The 21125-nt window shown below is 48.9% G+C and overlaps 9 protein-coding genes across 9 annotated transcripts; 4 read left to right on the forward strand and 5 right to left on the reverse strand.

The window, feature by feature from the left end:
* Nucleotides 1-271: 271 nt before the first annotated feature.
* On the forward strand, nucleotides 272-3286 carry N7503_010438 (uncharacterized protein; the record flags this gene model as incomplete). Its single annotated transcript, XM_057069984.1, has 5 exons — nucleotides 272-455; nucleotides 508-514; nucleotides 570-650; nucleotides 716-942; nucleotides 993-3286. The coding sequence occupies 5 exons, from the start codon at nucleotides 272-274 to the stop codon at nucleotides 3284-3286; spliced, it is 2793 nt and encodes a 930-aa protein (XP_056916595.1).
* A 138-nt stretch (nucleotides 3287-3424) lies between these two features.
* N7503_010439 (T6SS phospholipase effector Tle1-like catalytic domain-containing protein) lies at nucleotides 3425-5334 on the reverse strand (the record flags this gene model as incomplete). Its single annotated transcript, XM_057069985.1, has 6 exons — nucleotides 3425-3471; nucleotides 3533-4396; nucleotides 4537-4621; nucleotides 4679-4858; nucleotides 4916-5020; nucleotides 5074-5334. The coding sequence occupies 6 exons, from the start codon at nucleotides 5332-5334 to the stop codon at nucleotides 3425-3427; spliced, it is 1542 nt and encodes a 513-aa protein (XP_056916596.1).
* Nucleotides 5335-5682: 348 nt separating this feature from the next.
* Nucleotides 5683-7344, reverse strand: N7503_010440 (MFS transporter; the record flags this gene model as incomplete). The annotated part of the gene is made up of 1 exon (XM_057069986.1): nucleotides 5683-7344. One exon carries the CDS (start codon nucleotides 7342-7344, stop codon nucleotides 5683-5685), a length of 1662 nt encoding a protein of 553 aa, XP_056916597.1.
* Nucleotides 7345-9253: 1909 nt separating this feature from the next.
* On the reverse strand, nucleotides 9254-10178 carry N7503_010441 (cysteine hydrolase family protein; the record flags this gene model as incomplete). Its single annotated transcript, XM_057069987.1, has 4 exons — nucleotides 9254-9410; nucleotides 9471-9538; nucleotides 9619-9892; nucleotides 9952-10178. 4 exons carry the CDS (start codon nucleotides 10176-10178, stop codon nucleotides 9254-9256), a joined length of 726 nt encoding a protein of 241 aa, XP_056916598.1.
* An 853-nt stretch (nucleotides 10179-11031) lies between these two features.
* N7503_010442 (uncharacterized protein) lies at nucleotides 11032-13035 on the forward strand (the record flags this gene model as incomplete). Its single annotated transcript, XM_057069988.1, has 8 exons — nucleotides 11032-11425; nucleotides 11492-11581; nucleotides 11645-12051; nucleotides 12104-12295; nucleotides 12355-12449; nucleotides 12509-12665; nucleotides 12719-12779; nucleotides 12833-13035. The coding sequence occupies 8 exons, from the start codon at nucleotides 11032-11034 to the stop codon at nucleotides 13033-13035; spliced, it is 1599 nt and encodes a 532-aa protein (XP_056916599.1).
* A 398-nt stretch (nucleotides 13036-13433) lies between these two features.
* Nucleotides 13434-15922, forward strand: N7503_010443 (uncharacterized protein). The gene is made up of 6 exons (XM_057069989.1): nucleotides 13434-13683; nucleotides 13779-14220; nucleotides 14280-14697; nucleotides 14751-15359; nucleotides 15411-15502; nucleotides 15556-15922. The coding sequence occupies exons 1-6, from the start codon at nucleotides 13641-13643 to the stop codon at nucleotides 15914-15916; spliced, it is 1965 nt and encodes a 654-aa protein (XP_056916600.1). The 5' UTR covers nucleotides 13434-13640; the 3' UTR covers nucleotides 15917-15922.
* A 162-nt stretch (nucleotides 15923-16084) lies between these two features.
* On the reverse strand, nucleotides 16085-16968 carry N7503_010444 (uncharacterized protein; the record flags this gene model as incomplete). Its single annotated transcript, XM_057069990.1, has 3 exons — nucleotides 16085-16287; nucleotides 16357-16797; nucleotides 16881-16968. The coding sequence occupies 3 exons, from the start codon at nucleotides 16966-16968 to the stop codon at nucleotides 16085-16087; spliced, it is 732 nt and encodes a 243-aa protein (XP_056916601.1).
* Nucleotides 16969-17413: 445 nt separating this feature from the next.
* Nucleotides 17414-18456, forward strand: N7503_010445 (class I SAM-dependent methyltransferase; the record flags this gene model as incomplete). The annotated part of the gene is made up of 2 exons (XM_057069991.1): nucleotides 17414-17606; nucleotides 17699-18456. The coding sequence occupies 2 exons, from the start codon at nucleotides 17414-17416 to the stop codon at nucleotides 18454-18456; spliced, it is 951 nt and encodes a 316-aa protein (XP_056916602.1).
* Nucleotides 18457-18772: 316 nt separating this feature from the next.
* On the reverse strand, nucleotides 18773-20410 carry N7503_010446 (Sugar isomerase (SIS); the record flags this gene model as incomplete). The annotated part of the gene is made up of 2 exons (XM_057069992.1): nucleotides 19851-20410; nucleotides 18773-19732 (listed from the first exon to the last, which is right to left on the reverse strand). Exons 1-2 carry the CDS (start codon nucleotides 20259-20261, stop codon nucleotides 18773-18775), a joined length of 1371 nt encoding a protein of 456 aa, XP_056916603.1. The 5' UTR covers nucleotides 20262-20410.
* Nucleotides 20411-21125: the final 715 nt, after the last annotated feature.

Raw genomic sequence — 21125 nt, forward strand, 5'->3', positions numbered from 1 at the left:
TGCTACCGTTGCTTTTTCCCCGCCCGTGAGGGGCTTCCCTGGTGGGTTTGCGAGGTTATCCCCGTCATAACAATGGCCCGGCCCATGTCAAGTTTGGGGATTTATTAAAAGTTGCTACAACTTTGAGTCTCCACTTGGTCTCATACCGGTGTTTGCCCGAGGTGACCGAGTAAGTTTGCAGGATAAATCGGAGCATTCGCCCTGGTCATATCTTGGTGTTGTTGCTTAGCTTGGTCAACCTTCAACACCTCGTGTTTCAATCAGTGCTACCATGCATTTTTGGATGAAGCTGGCACTGGCTGCTCTCCCAGTGACGGTGCAATCTGTTGTGGGACAGCATGTAGTTGACCTCACTGGCGATGGCTGGACGGTCAGCAGCAAGGCTTTGAATCTTTCGGTTCCGGGCCATTTACCCTCGCAAGCACATCTGGATCTTTATGCTGCTAATGTTATTGGTGAGTACTGTATTGATTGGCAAAAAGAAGCCTGGACTGACTATTGTCATAGATGATCCGTTAGTATTACTCTCAACTCTGGAAATCACATACTAATTGCTTATGCACCTATAGATACTATGGTCTGAATGATTTCGACTTGCGTTGGATCCCAGATAACAATTGGACATACACAAGTCATCCTTTGGGTGGATTGTAAGTATATAGGACCCCGTGGGCTGAGCCGGGTGTTTGAATATGTGTCTGATCATACGATGCAGATCCACCAACTCCAAAGCATCGTGGCTTGTTTTTAACGGCCTGGATACCTTTACCACAATTGAGCTGTGCGGCCAATTTGTCGGTACTACTGACAACCAGTTTCGTCAGTATACCTTCGACGTCACTAAAATCCTCAACAACTGCAAGAGCAAACCCGCTTTGTCGCTCAACTTCGGCAGCGCACCGAAAATTGCCAATGAGATTGCTAAGAATCCCGACTCCGAAAGTATGTAATGATCAAATATCCGACATGACTATTTCTGACTGGTTTTGCAGAGTGGCCCTATGGTCCCCAACAGTTATACGAGTTCCCGAACCGTTGGTATATTCGCAAAGAACAATCAGACTTTGGCTGGGACTGGGGTCCAGCCTTTGCTCCAGCTGGCCCATGGAGAGATGCATATCTCGTACAATTTGACCGCGAAGAGAGTGTTTATGTCCTCAACACCGATCTCGATATTTTCCGTCAAGGACAGATTAACCATCTTGCTCCGGATCAGGGCAAACCTTGGGTTGTGAATGCCAGCATTGACTTCCTTGGGTCACTTCCAAGCCACCCTTCAATGCACATTGAGATCAAGGAGGTCGAATCAGGAAAGGTTATCAAGTCCGGGGCCCTCGAAAATGTCTATACCTCCGGTCAAAGCATCACAGGAAGTATCACTGTCAGTGCTGATGCGCCCAACCTCTGGTGGCCAACCGGCATGGGCAAGCAGAATCTCTACTATGCTACCATCACAATCAATGGCGAACAGGAAACCTTCGCCAGTGTCACCAAGCGTACCGGATTCCGCACAATCTTCCTCAACCGCCTTAACATCACAGATGAACAATTAGCTCAAGGGATCGCACCGGGCGCGAATTGGCACTTCGAAATAAATGGCCAAGAATTCTATGCCAAGGGCTCAAACTTTATCCCACCAGACGCTTTCTGGCCTAGAGTCACCGAAGAGAAAATGCAACGACTTTTTGATGCAGTTGTTGCCGGAAATCAAAACATGCTTCGAGTATGGGCATCCGGTGCCTACTCACCAGACTTTATCTACGACATTGCCGACGAGCGCGGTATCCTCCTCTGGAGCGAGTTCCAATTCAGTGACGCCATGTACCCCGTCAACGAAAGCTTCCTAGAAGATGTCGCAGCCGAGGTCTCTTACAACGTGAGACGAGTGAACCATCATCCTTCCCTCGCCCTGTGGGCCGGCGGGAATGAGATCGAAAGTCTCGAACTCCCTCTCATCCAGGAGGCAGATCCAAACCACTACTCCTACTGGGTCGGACAATATGAGCAGCTCTTCATCAGCTTAATTCTTCCACTCGTCTACGAGAACTCGCGTTCGATTTCTTACATGCCAAGCAGCACAAACAACGGCTACTTGTATGTCAATCTCTCGGCAACGGTGCCAATGGCCGAACGCTACGACAATACCACCGATGGAGCCTATTATTCAGATACAGACCATTACAACTATGACAGTAGTGTTGCGTTTGATCTTAGCAGCTACCCCATTGGCCGCTTTGCAAACGAATTCGGCTTCCACAGCATGCCAAGTCTGCAGACGTGGCGCCAGGCCGTCGATGAAAAGGATCTACACTTCAATAGTAGCACTGTTATGCTTCGAAACCATCACTACCCAGCTGGTGGTACCTTTACACAAAATTACAAGAATTCATCAATGGGAATGGCCGAAATGACCATGGCAGTGGAGCAATACTATCCCATCCCACATAAGGAGAATTCTGTCGCCAATTTCAGTGCCTGGTGCCACGCAACCCAGATCTTCCAGGCCGACATGTATAAGAGTGAAATCCAATTCTACCGTCGTGGTAGTGGAATGCCCGAGCGTCAGCTTGGGTCCTTGTACTGGCAACTCGAGGATATCTGGCAAGCTCCCACTTGGGCGGGTATCGAGTATGATGGCCGGTGGAAGGTCCTTCACTACGTTGCTCGAGATATCTACAAACCTGTCATCATTGCGCCGTACTGGAATTATACAACCGGGGGTCTTTCCATCTATGTCACCTCTGATCTATGGGAGACTGCGCGTGGAACTGTGAACTTGACCTGGGTCGACCTAGCTGGCAAGAGCATTCCGGGTAATGCGAACACTCCCATGTCGACGCAGTTCACTATTGGTGGTCTTAACACTACCAAGATCTTTGAGGCCAGTATCTCGGATCTGGATCTTCCAGACAATACCAATGCTGTCCTGGTGATGTCGGTGACGGCACATGGTCGTCTCCCGAACATGCAGGACGTGACTGCCTTCACACATCAAAATACATTTACCCCTGTGTTCTCGAATGAGCTTTCACTGGTTGATCCTAAGCTTGAGATCTCTCATGATGCAAAGACGGGCTTGTTTACTGTTGAGGCGAAGAATGGCGTGTCCCTTTACACTTGGTTAGATTATCCGGCTGGCGTTGTTGGGTACTTCGATGACAACTCGTTTACTCTTCTTCCTGGGGAGAAGAGACAAATCGGTTTCACTGTACAGAAAGATGAAACGGGTGGGAAGTGGGTTGAGGGAGTGACGGTCCAGAGTATTTGGGATCAGTCGACAAACTAAACTTGGCCGTTGCCGATTTGATGCTCCGCCTCAGAGTTGATAGTTCAAATCAGGCCATCAAAGTACACTATCTGGTATCTCTCGCAGATGCTTATGTGCAAGGGTATACATATGTACCGAAAACCATATCCTGCTTCTTTAATACCTCCTACTCTCCTCTAGAAGAGTCTTGTAATATGGGCGACCTAGAGATTGACAGAACAGTCAGAAAACCTTCCCATATCAACAAGCTGTAAATATACTCACCTTTACTAAGACGAAGCAACCGTTTCTCATACGGTCCTAGCGGCTCCTCCATCAGGACAGTCTGCAACGGTGCATCCTCCCTAGGCCCAGCATAAATCCATCCCCACCGATCATCCTCAAACTTCTCAATCACCTCTCCCATTTCACTGTCCGGATCTTGAATTTTCCGACAAACCACAGCCCTCACCCTCTCAAGCTCCCAAGGCCCCTTCTTCAAAAGCGCCTTACATTTATACAAACCAACATCATCAAACCCCAGCCCACCCAGATCAAGTCGGATCCGCACACTCCGATGAATCCTCTCATTTGTATTAATCAAGAATCTCGAAGTTGTCTTCCCAGTCTCAGGGTCAATACGCCGGTACTGCCCCGGCGTCCGAGTGGTCTTACCAGCGAGATGATAAAATCCCGTATCAGGCTGAACAATCTCACCTAAACCCCAGGGTCTAACGGGCTTGTGTTCATCATAAACAGAGATATCAGCCCACTGCCTCCATCTTTCAGAGTTAGATGATCCTTCCGCCTCGGAGCCGTGCGGGTGATCAAAGAAGTAGCGCACGCTCCGCTCGAAGATCTTATCGATTGTGTCGTCGTAAAATGCTACGCCGATCGATGTCAATTGGTCCATCATCCAGGCCATAGTGACGTTCGCGAGTTCTTGGTCTGGAAGACCGCCGCCGACGTTGGAGTGTGCGCCGCAGAACCATACTTGGCGGAGGTCGGTCTGGACGCCGTCGGGTCGTTCCCATACTGCTGGGGCGAAGGATGTGCGGTCTTCGTCTAGAGCCAGAGCTTGGAAGGCGTACTCAGTTGTATTTGAGAGGCATGTATCGTAGAATTGGCATGTATAGTTTGATAAGTATCCTGGATCGTAAATTTGGGGATAATGGGGTACTTATTCTTTTGTGGAGCGGGGAATGTGCAACTTCTTCCCGAGGTTTGTATTGGGGATACCTGGAAGTGTTAAAATGAGCTTAGACATGGAGCCATGATGATAGGGATACCTAAACTTCCCACAGTCTCCCAGACCGCAATACAGCGTATCCTAATCCGGTGTCCATCGGGATTATAGACTCTTGTCAATCCAGACTACAATTATAATCAGCATTCTCTTTTTCCAAATACTAGGTTTTATCAGCACAATACCTCTTCCAAGCGACGTTTGTATTCCTTCCCACTGTTGGGTCGACGAGGCTTGTTTGGAAATGGAATTGTAGGGAATTTATCCTTATAGTCCGGATCTTCCATATTCTCCGCATCTTTAAAAATAGGGTAGATCATTTCCATGCCATCGGAATTGAGTAGACCCACCGCATCAATCAGCGCCTGGAGACGAATGTTAGATGAAAACAGCGTCAAATTCAACAAAGCTCCCTCACATACAGCTACACCTCTCGCAGTAAACGCACCACGCGAAAATCCCAATAAAATGATCTCATCCCCAGGTTCATAGTTGGTAGCGACAAAACTGTACGCTTCCCTGATATTCTAGTGAGCCCGTCAGCCTGCAGTCAATTCGAGATGAGCGACTTCGGACGCACTTCGGCAACTCCGGTGCCAAATACCCCACCCGCTATCGAGTCCGAGACGCCGCCAGTACTTCCCACACCAGGATGGTAGTACATGACCTGGCTCTCCCCATCGAATCCTCTTTTCCGCAGCGAGCGGTACACGCGAGTCACGTTTGTTGGGATCGCTAGTGTGTCATTTGGGTCTTGTGCGGTCGGCCGGTTATATCCCTTATCGCTGTTGACCCAGGTGCCGTCTAGGCATAATATGATGCGCTTGCCCTCAAGAGGCATTCTGAACGCGTATCCGGGTAGTGACGGAAGAGAACAAGAGAAGGAAGTCAAGGTTTGTCCATGTGATTACTTTGTCTCTCTTTAAGCCACAGCTAGAGGTATACGAGCTCGTACCTCGCAACCCGTGGTGAGGGGAACCGAACGGTGGAGACACGCGTAAATGGACCAATCCAAAGTCTCCATCGCGTCAGGGTACCATTGGAAGAGAAGTACAAGTGAGCAGGAATTGAAGTAAGGTAAACAAATGAATATTAGGTACTAATACGCCTTCCTCTATCTGTTTCTAATATATAGGTCTCATTACCGCCAACAAATCTCTCTTTAACGTATCAACTCATCCACAAAGTCTTAAGCACGACTCATTTTCGCCCTGAGCTGCGCCCCGAAGAAATAGAAACTATACGGAATGAAGACCATTCCAACACCAATGAAAGCCAAGAGCCACGATGCCCATTGCAGTCCCAGGCGATCATACATCTGAGTGATGAACAACGGGAACGCAGCACCGCCACCAGATCGCAAGAAAACCTTCGCCGCCAACGCCGAAGCGGCATATTTCTGATACGAGTCGATGATGTAGGCGTTAACACCATAGTAGCATAGAACCATTCCAAAGCCGAAAGCCAGACCAGATGAAGCAGGTCCAACCCAGATGATATGCTTATATGAAGTAGCACCAAGGATGAAAAGTGCAATCGGAACAAAAGGAGCTCCAAACATAGCAGCCTTCAGCCGATCCTCGGGAGTTGGTGCGCGTTGCGCACAGATGCGCTTGAAATCCTTTTCGAGGATGGGAGTAATGCACAGGGCAAAACCGGCACCGATCAAGATCGGAATGAACATCAAACCAATCTGGCCATCGTTGTAGCCATAGAGCTTACCAAAGATGACCGGGTACGCGAAGAAGAACGCGTACAACATGGAGTAGATCAGCATGACATAAATGCACATGAGATCAAGGACCGGTTCGGTCATGATCATGGTGATAGGGCGAATCAAGTTTATCCGGATGATATCCTTGAGAGAGGGTTTGGCCTTTTCCTGCTCGGTGATGATGTTCGGGTTTCCAGTTTCCTTGCGAAGCTTCGCGGCGCGCTTTTTGAGGATCAAGGGAGCGTATGTCTCGGGGACGAGGCCGATAAGGATCATGAGAACACCTGCGAAGGCCATGTTTGTCCAGAAGAATAGGTCCAGTCGGCCGGTGCCGACATTGATCCAACCAGCTACAATTGGTCCGAGGACGGGACCACAATAGGGAGCAGCGGCGAAATAGGCGATGGCCATGCCGCGCTCTTCGAGATTCCAAATATCTGCAATGGTTCCACCGGCGAGAGATAGTCCGGAACTGGAAAAGACTCCAGACAAGAATCGGCATGCTAGTAGCCCGCCGATATTTGGCGATAGGGCACAAGGGATCTGGAAGATGGTGTAGAGTGCGAAGGAGATGATGTATACGGGTCGGCGACCAATAATCTCGGAGAGTGGAGACCAGAGTAGAGGTCCCACGGCAAATCCACAGACCATGATTGAGCAGGTTAAGATGGCAACCTCCAAGGAGACATTATATTTGACCTCGATGAGACCCAGGCCGCCAGTGACGACCGCTGAACCGTAGGCTACGCATACCACGACAGCCGAGGCGACAAGGGTGATATACCAGCGGTATACACGAGACCAGTTGTGTGGATTCTCGGGATCGTCGATTGTGAAGGTGACGTAGTCGACAGGCTCTTTTGGTCCCTTTTCAACATCCAGTGTTGCTGAAGAAGGGCGGGATCGTAATTGTTGCAAGGCTGTTTCTGGAACTAAACCGGTCCTCGTTTCGACGACATATTCCTCGGGAAATTCAGGATTATCTTGACTCTGGACATCGATATAGTTGTAGTCCACTGGTGGTGGAGTTTCTGAAAGGCCGGCATCGTGAAGGGTTTCTCGAGTCTCGACCCTTGACATGGATAGAGGCTCTGGCTCGGGGTTCTGATTGGGGTGAGAAGGTATTGAATTAGGCATGCTGTAGGCGTGTGATGATCTCAAGATTCGTATCTATTTGGATGGTGGTACAGATCGATGGGAGGGGAGTACCAATATACTTATAGCCCTCTAGATTTAGCTTCCCATCCTTGAAGGAGGGTACAGATATAAATACTTTCAGACCGACCGATCTCCGAAATATTTCCTGTGATATCAGGCTTTTTTTGATCAAGCGGGATCTGCTTTGGAAAGCTAGTATTTAGGAGCCTGCCCTATAGCGATCAATGTCCGTGATTTCGCGTATAGTTCGGCGAATCCAGACCCGTGGCACAGGGCGAAAATCGGCCAAGGCTCGGTGCCGAGGTATTGCCGAAGTGTCATTGGCCGTTCTCGGTATGCCGGCACTGATCATACAGCTCAAAACGGGTGGATTTGACGCGGAACTGACTTATTAGAATTGAGTTAAGGGATTTGAAGTTTCGAGAGGGTCCAATTATTTCTCGAGAGTGTCCGAGAGACTTTATCATGCGTGATTTATTGCGACCTGCTTCTGATTCGGTTCAATCATGACTCATTCAGGGAGCGAAAGGCAAATAAATAGAAAGCTTGGGCTTCTAGTAAGTCGGACAAATATGCATTTAAAATATTTCATGTTTTCTATAGACAAGAATAGTTGACCATGTTTAATGTATCACAGTTGAATCTGGAATACGAGGCGAATTGCGTGTGTCTGACGCTCTGAGTGCTCTGGCGGCACTCACGCATACTCCTCAAACTAATACGCGACGGGGAAGGCGAAAATTAAGATCACCGAGTGATAAAGTAATAGTGACGGAGAAACACAAGCAACAATGACGACACGACGATGTCGTAGCTGATATGTAGTATAAAGATGGACTTTGATGGACACAATGCTGATTGGTGGGCGAAAGTGGACAAGGGTGAAAAGTGGGGCAAGAGTATCAACGAGCCGCGTCGTGGCACAATGTGAAAGGGTGAGATCTTGGGACTTTCGAAAATTATTTCCACAGAAACAAAAGAATCTTTGGATCACAGCGATCTCATGCAACTACTTGCTACGAGGGGTACACGGATCAGAGTAAACTCTGTATTTCTAAGGGAGCAGAGGAAACCGGCTCTCACAAAGAGATCATCTACCTAGATCGCTGACAAGATGGGCCACATTTCCCACGGGTGTGTCACCCACCCAAAATTCCAGCGGCTCTTCTGCAGATCTCACTCCACATTCAATTCTCCATTGGTATCTCTTACTATTGAAAATTTTCTTGATCAGGGTGCCGCCACTTCGGGCCGCTATCGGCTTCCCTATGGATGAGGCTGAGCCGTAGTGGACTGACTCTACGGAGTCGAAGAATGACGGTTCCGTCTGACAAGTCATCGGACGAGCTTCCTTTTTGGGCATTCTGTTGATGTCGCCAAGGTTTCGTCTTTCATATCGATTGTTAGAATTTCTAAAAAACGTAACAAATATCGCGACACGCGTTCACGTATACATGGCAGTTCAAGATCTCGGCAAACATGGGAAACTGTAGTGGGTCATAATACAATGGATCGAATACCCACCGACTCCTCTGAGACCCACTAATTCGTTTTCGAGATCAATGGAGCTTCCAAGGCACCTTATTTTGATACGTGCGGTGCTTAATTGATAGGTCTCATAGGGGGCTGTCGCAAGCATGCGTGTTCAGTCATATGACAATGTAGTTGATTAGATTTGGCAAACACGACTTGGCAGGCTTCCATAGAGGTTGAAGATGAATTTCATACTGGAGAACGAAGTCATCGCTTCCGGCCCCACCCCTCGGGGCCGCCAGAGACTCAGGGGGGAGATGATATCCAGGAATTTGTAAATTTCCAGGTTTGTCTTACCAGATCTGATTATTTATTACATGAAATTTATGCATGCACCTCCTTGCTCGAGACGAGACTAGTAATATGTTGCCTTCGAGCGCAGCAAGGCATCTATAGCCTGCTCCACTGTAATAACATCAAGTGGCATCTTTGGAAGAATTTCCTGCAAAATTGCATCGTTGATTATTGCCGCGTCACTTCCCGTCTCAATTGTGTTGTTCGCAATGACATATCTAATCTCCATTCAGCGCTGTCTACTTAGATAGGCTGTCAACCAAGCCACCAAGACTCACACATTAAAATGAAGATCGAAGAGGCGTTGAGCCGTTATGAGCATCACACCTGAAGTTCGAACGCCCGACTATTTAGATTTTTGTTGTTACGTTTCATGGATATGATCACTGGTTGCTGCAGCTCTGGAATGGGTACAGGAATGCCTACCAGAATAACGGTGTCAATCTTTTGATTGCGCAGGATTTGAACCAACGTGTTACCCGTCCCCGCATAGTACCGTATTTTCTGCAAAACAACGTCGTAATCGGGCAGTGGCTTGAATGCAGGGTAGAGTTGTGTTTCCACATCAGACTCTGTTATGTTCCCGAGACCAGCAAGGGCGCTGTAAAAGGGTGAAGATGTAGAGATCTCGGGCATGAGGCTGTTAGAGGCATATACACGACTGAAGATGCTGATCGGAGGAGGAGACTGCTTGTGAACTCTATATATCTGTTACTTATGGGCAAATACTGACGAGCGAGACTTGTGACAGCAACTTACGCGTCAATCCATTTAGCAGTGTTCTTAATAAATGCTTGCCTCTTTGACGTTGTGTTTATACTTCCCACGACCGCATTAATCAGATCCAGATTCAGTACGGCATAGTGAGATCCAAAGCTTAGTGAAGAATTGGCAACGGTTGACGGTGTTGAATCTGAGTACCCGATGGCGGTGGAATCTACAAAGCAGGGCGCTAGGGCAAAAATTACCCACGAATAAGACCTCATTGTGACCTGTCACTTCTAATACCAAGGTTGCAAGGTTGCAAGGTGGACTCTAACGTGCTCGGAGGATGTATGGCTTTATATATATCCGCTCAGAACTTGTTCAATACACCGTTCATGCACGACCACGTAGGGATCAATGATGATTGGCACGCCGATGGTCAGCGACAGAACCGAGGCTAAGAATAGCTTGCTGGATTGGGTTAGTATCATTCCTCGGTGATTAAGGCCATAATTATCGCGAATAATTGAGTAGTCGAAGGGAAGCTTCGACGCGCTGTGAATGGCCAATAATAAGAGACAAACGGGAGTGAAAGGGGTGTGGGCTTTGGCATCATCGAGATAGGGGCGCCACGATCAATAATCAACGCAAATAGTTCCTTGAATATTCTAAAAGTAGCCTGAAAAAGGCTGAAAGGTACATGGAATGAAAGAAAGAAACTAGAGTTTAGGACAGAGAACAGAGATTGGAACAATCCGATCGGTCCATCGAACTATAGCTTATGATGCAACGTAGATACCAATGGACCCAGATACTTAAACGATTCCAAACAATCTACGATTCTTAATTTCGATCTAGGTACATTGAATGGTCAATGATGACCCGCTCCACGGGGCAATCGGCAAAACGCCTAATAGGTTTGTCTGGTCAAATCAGCGGAACAAGAAAATTCGGGTAAAATGGCTACGCACCTCGAATGTGGTTCCTCCCCGCGCTTCTCCAGAGTCGCGGTCGCGCCCTTGGCACCATCCCTGTTCCGACGCGCCACCACTCCATACTGGGGCTGGGACCCATAGGATTAGCTTTTGCATCGTGCTGCTTTTATTGGGCGCACTGACATCCCACAATTACGCGATGGGGTACACTACTGCGTGGAAGCGGCTTTCCCCGCGGCAGCTAAACCTAGCTATCCACACCTTCTCGCTTATCTCGATCTTCTTCGAGGGCTATGACCAGGGTGTCATGGGTGGGGTCAATGCTTCGCCAACGTATATCACCACAGTAGGGATTGGGAAGCTTGATGGGACGATCACAAACACCACTCATGAAGGTGGGATTGTGAGTGTCTACTACCTGGGCGCAATCTTTGGTTGCTTCGCAGGCGGATGGCTTGCAGATCGCATTGGTCGTATCAATGGCCTGTTAGCCGGGTCTCTGTTTGCTCTAGTTGGTGGCGCACTGCAAGCTGCAGCTCAGAACTCCAATTTTATGATCTGTGCCCGAGTGGTGACAGGGATTGGCACAGGTGGTACGGTATCCCTGCTAGTGTGCACTAGTGAGACCCGTTCGGAGGTCTAGTGCTAACTCTTCATAGCCTTGACCGGTATCACCCCTGTCTTAATTTCGGAGATTTCGTCTGCCAACCACCGAGGCGGTTTCCTCGGTTATGTGTTTATTGCAAATTGTATGTGCATTGTGGTTACGACTGAGGCATTCCCGTATGGTGGATGGCTAATCCGCCTCTCAGATCTTGGAATATCTCTCGCATACTGGATCTCGTTTGGACTTGCCTTTGTGAACAACGGGTATTCGGACGTGCGATGGCGGTTTCTGCTTGCCTTCCAATGCCTCCCGGCTCTTGTTCTAGCCTTGTTCATCAAAATGTTGCCTGATAGCCCCCGCTATTTAGCCTCGGTGGGTCGGTCGGAAGAAGCACGCGAGCTTTTGGTTCGTATTCGCCAGGGCACAGCCCCTGAACAAATTGAACGGGAATACCTGGAGATTGTTACCACGGCTCGGCATAAACAACCTAGTTCTCCCGTTCAGTTTGCAAAAATCCTTTTAGGGAAGGGTGGAAGGCCAGGTACAAATTTAAGCCGACGAGCATGGCTATGTGTCTGGCTTCAAATCATGGCCTCGTGGACCGGAATTACGGTAAGGAAGATGCACAAACAGTTTTTTCCGGTGCTAAGCTATTTAATCTCAGGCGGTCACTGCGTATTCTCCCGTTTTGCTGAAGCAGGCCGGTTACAGTGACATCAAGCAAGATGGTCTTGCCGGAGGCATCAACACAATCGGCATCATCGGTACTATCATCAGCGCTCAGATTATCGACCGGTTGGGCCGGCGAGCTTGTTTAATGGGTGGAGCTCTAATGCTGTTTGCCGTTAATTTAATTGTATGTATTCCCAATACGTATCACCAATATGGCAGGATCCCCAGAGACTAATTACTTAGGCTGGTGCTATTTTCGAGGGTTCGCGTCATCATCCTGAAAAAGCGACCCAGTATGCCCCAGGCGCAGTGACAATGCTTTTTCTATTCAATCTGGGGTAAGTCGCCAAGTCGCCATCACACCTTTTTGAGTACATGACTGACCAGTTTGTGTTAGTTATGCTGCTACCTGGGGTACTGTGGCCTTCCTGATTCCAACCGAGATTTTTCCTAGTGAGCTACGAGCTCAGGGCAATGGCTTTGGAATTACAGGTTGGGCCATTGGCGTGGGCATGACCACCCTTGTCAACCCAATCATGTTCGGCACTCTGACAGTAGGTTTACTCACACTCGTCCACTCCCTAATAATGCTAAGGCTTCCCTTTAGAGTCGGACGTACTTCCTTTTTGCGGGCCTAAATTTACTTTGGGTCCCTATTGTGTACCTTTGTAAGTCTTTTTCATGGCTACTCTCAATCAGTTAAACTGACGCGCTACAAAAGTCTACCCCGAAACCCGCAATCGCTCGCTAGAATCCATTGAAGCGCTTTTCTCAACTTCCAGCCCATTTCATTGGAAGATGGAACAGGCCTACAAAATCCACGGCGATATCCTTGCGGAGCATGGGGTCGCCGGGAGCGAAACCTACGATACAGACAGGACTGAAGTGACCTCCGATAAACCACTAGACCTTCCACCCGTCTAAGGCAGTTAGAAGATATTATTTCGTGCATATATGGCATTTATTAGATCGTCTGATCTCGGGATTCTTCACCTGAGTCCCACATGAGTATGTATTCCCTTTATTTTTCTTCGGCACTCATCTATGCAGAGCATGTTTCATTAGAGTCATTACATAATATTAGAATACCCCTTGATGTCTGGACATACATATTATGCGATCTGTCTAGCCTCCTTAAGACGCAAACTGTCGTTCAATTAGAGGATGTTTCTAGGTAAGGGCCTCCGTCATCGGAATCCAGAAAATGTAAACACGCCGACGGTGATTTGTCGGGGCCAGAAAGTCCATGACATGCTGATGAGTCAGCATACCCCAAGCAGAGTTGGAGGCTCGACTTCTTTTCCAATAATTGATGAATTCCAGGAAAATTGAAAGGGAACCGGTTAAACTCCTGATAATTAAGTGACCTTTTTCCCTTTCACCATCTCAGTCTTTTTTACAACCGACCACGCGACCCACAATCTTCAGCTTAGACTTTACCGAGATCCGTCCGGAGGCCCGATCTCGAATCCCCCGGCTTGATTGACAAGACACAGTACACACGGTTAAACGCCAAGGATCCCACATGAATGTCGCAGAAACCGCGAAAACTTCAGCGTGTCTCTAAGGCCTGTAAGTGACCCCCACGCTACCAAGCGCAAGTTCTCCACTTCGGTTGGCGGGACCCGGGTTTGAGGTATCGGAGAAAACTAACAGGGAATGTGCAGGCGACTTCTGCAATAGGCGCAGCATCAAATGCGGCAGTAGCGAAGATCCACTGGGTCGATGCCAGAATTGTGTGGATTTTGATGTCCCTTGCACGTTTGATCGCCCGGCTAAACGCCGTGGCGTTAAAGCTGGTACGAGGGTGAGTTCCCGCGATACTCCAATCGCAAGGCCGGTTGCCGACCAACCAGCTCCAATGGGTCGCGGGAACCTACTGGAGAGGACGTCTGGCTCGTCTGGCTCTAGGGGCTCGATGCATGCTGAATCTGTATCACGCCCATCATTGACAGGAGACCCATGGTCTTCTTTTAACACTGGATGGTCGACAGCTGAAGGTTACGATGATGATGGCGCACTGCGCAATTCTTGGAAGGCATTTGCCATTTCTTGTGACCAACAGATTCGCAATCTCGTGCAAGTGTACTTCGAGATTGTTTACCCAATGTAGGTCTAGACTTTTGACCCCTTCACCGTTGACTTTTGACTAATCACTTTGGCTTCAGATTTCCATTGTTTCATAAACAATCATTTATAGAAAGTATAAACAACCAGGAGCATCTTCTGAGTCAGAGTCTTTTTGCCTCAACAATGGCAGTCTGCTCATTGGTGTCGGGACGCGCTCGCGATGGAGCATTGTACACCAACCGATGGCATCGGGAAGAGCTGTCAGAACCGCCTTCAGAGGCATTCTATGCTGCAGCAAAAGACTCACTTCCTCGGGACCTTGCAGCCGCAAAGGGTTTCAATTATATGCGTGCTTGTGCAATACTTGCGATCGCTAGCATTCAAAACGGCCAAATTAAAAACATGCAGAAATACTCCGGAATGTATCATACATTAACGACAATGGAGGGATTTCATGATGAGAAGCTCTGGCCGAAAGACATCAGTACCATCGAGATTGAAGAACGACGAAGATTGGTACGTATTGAGGAACCTTGAAATCCCTAATAGCTCTTAACTAACAGGAACAGTTCTGGTCTATATATACCCTGGATATTTACTCCACGATTGTATGGGGAGGCGTGATTCGATACCGGGAAGCCCATTCTCTCGTTCGATACCCTAGTGAGGTAGACGACGAATTCATTACCCACCACGGCTACGGCATACACCCCGCATCCCAAGAAGCCTCCCTCAGGCAGGGCCAGGTCCCTATTGTCTCACGGCAACCCGTATCATGGATGCATGGATGGAATTTCACGACTGATCTCTATCGCATTCTTGAACACGTCGTTGACGGCACCCGACGCAAGATGTCCTCCGCTAATGGAACCCAAGAGGTGTGGTCTCTTTTCAGCCCGGCATCCATGTCGGAACCAACGGTCATGGAGCGGGTGCTTTCTATGTATGCTGCATTACCCGCACAATTTCGAGAAACGCCGCCTACCACCGGCGATGAGAGTCACGACCTCTTCGGTTTTCAATCTGCAAACATCCAGGCGACTTTGCAGCTTCTCCGAATGGTCCTTCTGTCGTCTGAGGAGGTTGGGGTAGATAGGAAGTGTGATGTTGCTGGTGAGCTGCTGAGTGTGTTTTCGAAGGTGCCAGTGGAGTATTTGAGGGCCATCAGCTCTCCTTTGGTATGCTCAGTCTCTTTAGTGCATCACGCTCCAATACTAATGAATTCTCAGCTCCATCACTTGGGAGGAATTGGATACATTCTCGGTTCAGTCATGGAAGGCAGTCTATCAGACGTCTCATACCAACGCGTCCGTACCTTACTGTGAGTCATCAGTCCCTTTAGCAGACACTGTGCAGCACTAATTCTCCTTGAAGCCTCGACATGGCCAGCCTGCTCCACCGCCTCGAAGTTGGTCTCCACCGAGCAGCCGGCGCCAGCGAACGTCTCCGGTCTCAGGTCGATAGGATAGATGGCTACATGCGCACTTCACGATTAGTCAATCCCTCGGCCATTCCCCCACTAATGAATGCGCCAAATGGTACTTCTATCCCGGTCGACGTAAAGCCCGTGCCTTCCCCAGTGCAGTATACAGCTGCAGCACAACCGATGGGTACGACAGGACCGGTGGAAAAACAGATGATGCAATTCCAATTGCCACCGGAACTGCTGGCAGGCTGGCCGTGGCCATTGGATAATTCTCATTCTGAGGGCTTTTTGCCATTGGCCTTTGAATGATGTCTGCAACTAATAGTCAAGTAAGGAAATTAATGTATCTAATATGTGATTTAAATCATCTTAAATAATGCCAATCATCCGTGAATGTACCTATTATCAGGCTGATCTCTTGCAAGACATACAATCAAACTTCCTCAATTAAGACTTAGACTCTCAATCTCAGTGCTCCTAAAGATAGTGATGAAACCAAGCAACAGCCTGATTAAAAGCTTGCTCTTTGGCAAATTTCTGACGAGGCTTACAAAGATCACAACGAACAGCGAATCCATGTTCCACCTCAGAAAACAGGTTGATCTGATGAGGGACCTCCAAGTTGTCCAAGATCTCCTCGCTCTCATGGCGCTTGGCTGTAACGAAGACAAAATCCCGAACTACAAGAAATTATCAGCACCAGTGTCTCTTGCAAGAAGATTCTGTTCTATCAGGAAATAAACACTCACCAGCAGCCGCAATACTCAACGGCCCTTGAATACCTCTCAACTCCTCCCCCTCCAACATAGTCGGGTGCGCAATATACCCAACATCTAACTGCCCAGGCCTAAGATACCGACAAACATATTTCCCACCAAAACAGTATCCCACACCTCCAATTCGCTGGCATCCCAGTTTCTCACGCATCTCTTTGAGCACCGTGTTGATAATAGGCTCTGTCTGGAGGGGTGAGTGGTTTTTTACCCAATCCATGATGTTGAACCCCTCTGGTCGGTTGAGGGGTACCGAGTCTTCGTTGAACATGTCTGGCATGACGACGAAGTAGCCCTTTGCGGCGAACTCGTCGGCGATGAGCTGGGCGTTGATGAACTTGTGGCCGATTACGTCTGTAATTATGAGAATGGCTTTTTTGGTGGATTTGTCTGGTGGATAGACGATGTAGGTTGAAACTGTTTCTTAGTTAGTTTGGTATCTTGATGTGGCATTTGTAGGGGCTTCTAGTGCTGAAGGTATGGCTTGGGGTTGGACGGACTATTGTGGATGTCTTTGAGTTCTCCTTTGGCTTCACCCTCATGTAGGGAGCCTGTAATGCAGCAGTGGGATAGCTGGTTTGGTGCCATTGCAATCTTTGAAGATGATGGTATAAAGGGTCGGCTTATACGTAGTGAGACGGAAGGTATGAAAGAAGTTCCCGATATTCGAGTGTATCCTTGTTGTGATTCAGATGAACTGTTGGAAATATACAATTAGAGGACCGACACCGATCTCATTTATATATCCATTATTTCGGCTGTAAAGCCCCTGGAGATAGGACTGTCTTGCCTCTAACTCCAGTATGCCCGTAAATCCCGCCAAAATAATCGAACCCCAAGATCATCACAAGTGTAATCGTAGGTGTACCCATGCTCTACTGGGCGGCTCGCAAAATACGCAATCTGATTGGGTGCGGGATTACGGTTAGGGGGAAACCGAGTGGGTCTCGATTTTCTCTTGCGGAAAAGTTGTCGGGACCATCTCCAGCTATCATCCCCATCCTCGCTATCCCATCCCCAAATCCTTCCAACAATGTCGACCATGTCGACCCGCTCCGCCTGGCGCGCTCTGCACTACAGCGCTAAGCGCCGTGCCTTCCAGCCCGCAACCCCCTACCGCTGCTTCTCCTGCACCCGCGCCGCCCAGGATCAAAGCAAGCAGGACCAAGAGCGCATGACACACTTCGGCTTCACCAATGTGCCCGAGTCATCCAAGGAGTCGCGAGGTAAGCCTTCCTTAAGCCCATTTGAACGAGAACAACACATTCTTTCGCCCATTGGGAGCCATAACAGAAGCTAACCAATCTCCCCGGAACAGTCGGCGCAGTCTTCAGCTCCGTCGCCTCCTCCTACGACACAATGAACGACCTGATGTCCCTGGGAATCCACCGCATCTGGAAGGACCATTTTGTCCGATCCCTAAACCCCGGATCTCCCCTCAGCGCCCGCATTAATAACCCCACCCAAAAGGGCTGGAACATCCTGGACATCGCCGGCGGGACCGGCGATATTGCTTTCCGCATGCTCGATCACGCCACGAACGTCAACCACGATATCGAGACCCGCGTGACGATCAGCGATATCAACGCCGATATGCTGGCCGAAGGTCGCAAGCGGTCTATCGATACACCCTACTACAACACACCCCGGTTGTCGTTCATCGAGGCAAACGCCCAGTCCATGCCGCATATCCCGTCCAATTCGATTGATCTGTACACTGTCGTCTTTGGAATCCGTAACTTCACGGATAAGCAAGCTGCACTGAACGAGGCGTACCGTGTGCTTAAGCCTGGTGGTGTGTTTGCTTGCATGGAGTTCAGCAAGGTTGATAACCCTGTCTTTGATGCGGTTTACAAGCGCTGGAACTTCAGTGCTATCCCACTCATTGGACAGCTTGTTGCTGGCGATCGGGATAGCTACCAGTACCTTGTTGAGAGTATCGAGCAGTTCCCTAGTCAGGAGGAGTTCAAGGGTATGATTCAAAAGGCTGGATTTATGATTCCTGGACGTGGCTATGAGAATTTGACTGGTGGTATTGCGGCTATCCACAAGGGCATCAAGCCTATCAAGGCTTGAGTGGGGCCATATCCGTGGATTGTGTGTATTATACATCTTGCATTGTTGTCTTTTGTATCTTTGTATTATCATAAATGGCTACAACTCTTTTAATTGTGAACCTTTGGGAAGAGTAGAAAAGCCCGCTGAGGTTTGGGGCGCGATTATGCATTTTCACCAGGTAACCTGCTATCTGGGTAACCTCTGAGTAGGTATATTCAGAAAGCGGAAGACAAACGCAACATGGTCAAAAGTTTGCAGACGATGAGATGGGAAATCCAGTAGACATGCTAGAAAAATATATGCAGCAAAAAAAGGTAAGTTGTATGATCCCATATTATTCACCCCAAAGATCCTCTGCTTCTACCACCCCTACACAGCTGCTAGGATTGGTGATATCTTTCATCACAGCAATAACAGCTATAGGGGTTGATCCACCTCGGGATGTGGAGACCAACCGCCGCAGCTCAGCTAGCGGGGTTGATTCTGGCACTAGACACCATTCGGCCCGGGCCACGGTGAGTGGCTGTTCGGGGTCTTTAGCGATAGCCTCAGACACGCACAGGTCCACGTCAGTCTGCCGGGACAGAAGAGACCGAATCATGCGAGGCGGAGCGATCTCAGTTGGCGAAAGGAATACCCATGATTTCGCATTAGGGTGCTGAATGGCCGCTAAAAGGATATCAAGTAATCGAATGTCGCCGGGGCCTTTTGCTGTGGCCGATGCCACGGTGGGGATTTGATTAAGAGGAACGAGTATATTTGAAGGGATTAGGCCATGCTCTGGTGGGGGTTGGAGTGTAAAGGGCGGAATGGATGCGCTGCTATTCAGGTCCTCCCATTGTAAAGATATAGATGAGGATGGGGAATCGAACGTTGTCGTTGACACAGCACTGGATGGAGTCGTCCATGGGGTCTCCGCCATAGCTGCGGCTGCAGTTGCGGCTCCAATTGCACCTCCAGGATGATGGCTTCGAAACACATCTGCAGGTCCCTTGCCTGGCGCAGTGTGTAGCTTTCGTGCCGTCGCAATGGCCAAAGCATCTCCCAGACACAAGGCCACGGTCGTAGATGATGTAGGAGCGCTAACGCCCAGAGATGCTTCTTCGCCCTCATGAATTGGAGCCGGTAGAAGAATTCCCGAGCCCAAAGGCCCATGCAAAGATAGAAGTGGACATGCCAATGGGTCTGTATGCGAGGTCAAAGCGATAATAGGGACCGAAGCGGGGATATGCGGGAGCATAGATAGTAGCTCAGGTGAGCGACCAGAGAACGATATGAGAAGCAATGTATCATTCTAAATCAAAGAGCAAACCAACCAATCAGTAAGAAAATCTAAATTTCCCCGATAATCAATCAGGCTGCATCTCGAGGAATACGATGCAGAACCACGCGGCAGGCAATATATGGCTTACCGGCCGGACCAATCCCAGATCACCATGCAAGGCTTCGGTCGGATGTAAGAATGCAGAGTATATACCAAGGCTGTTCATAGTTGCCTCGATCTTGCGCCCGATTTTGCCGCTTTTGCCCACCCCGCAAATCACCAATTTGCCGCCATCGCGTACACTGCGCGCAATTTGATCCACCGCACGCGCAAGTTCTTGCTGCGCTCGAGAATCTGTCTGATACAGTCGTTCAAGATGCTCAAGCGCAGCGCGCTCAGTGGACATGACATGAATTGCGGTTACAATGGAGGAAACATCTTTAGCGACTGTTGGTGGGGGCCCTGAGACGTCGGGAGGAGTGAGTGGCCAAGGCGGCGTGGGCATGGCGTGGTGAGGGGCCATGGAAGGCGAGGAGATTGGAATGGAGTCATAAAGCATGGGGAGGAGTGAAAGGAATATAAGCTAGTGCTCCTCCTAGGAGGCCTGGGACAAGGCCGGGAAAATGTGGAGGGCCAAGATCAAAAGCGTCGATAACGGAAGATAACAGGCGGGATGAAAGAGATCGGTCGATCGGACTTAGCTGATCCAAGGATCTCGCTCCTCTTTTACTTCATACACTCCAAGGTTCTAGGTAACACATTGCAATTTTCTAATTAAGTTCGTTAAGCATGCATGATGACCTGCATACCTTACTTCCGAGATGGTGTCATCTAATGTGATGATGGTGCATAAGCTGGTCGATCCATTTCCCGATGCAGTAATTCCGACAAACTCCGGGGTTATAATGTGCTATAATTCGTGCTGTGCTGTAATATTTGCGTAGAGAATCAGTTTTAATTCTTGCGAGATCCTCTTTGCTAAGTCTAGAGCTAGAGGTCTATGATAACTTTCATATATACAGACCGGATCAGAAAATGCAGCGCTATTATGTACAAACGCCTGATTCTGGTCCATCGAAGCCAATGAAGAACAAGGCTGCACTGGATTCAGACTGGACACAGATAAAGCATAGTCAAAAAAACAAAAAATCCAACCGGCTCGGTACAAGCCTTCTTAACGCCAAATAACCATTAAATCGTCTCACTCTCGTACAGCGCCGGAGGGTACTTGGACAGACCAAGCTGATACGGGCCCGGGTAGGATGGGCGAACCAAGACTACTGGGGAAAACCCATACCCTGCCAGGTGATTCAGATCGAATTTAAACTCCATATTCAAGGTAGAGACAGCACAAAAGGGGGTATCGTATCAGGGTCGTAGTAGTTTGTCGTCATGGCCTCGCGTCTTTAGGGGTTGCCTGAAG

The sequence above is a fragment of the Penicillium pulvis genome (assembly GCF_028828015.1).
Source record: "Penicillium pulvis strain IBT 33274 chromosome Unknown scaffold_8_segment0_segment0, whole genome shotgun sequence".
In the NCBI taxonomy this organism is placed as follows: Eukaryota; Fungi; Ascomycota; class Eurotiomycetes; order Eurotiales; family Aspergillaceae; genus Penicillium; species Penicillium pulvis.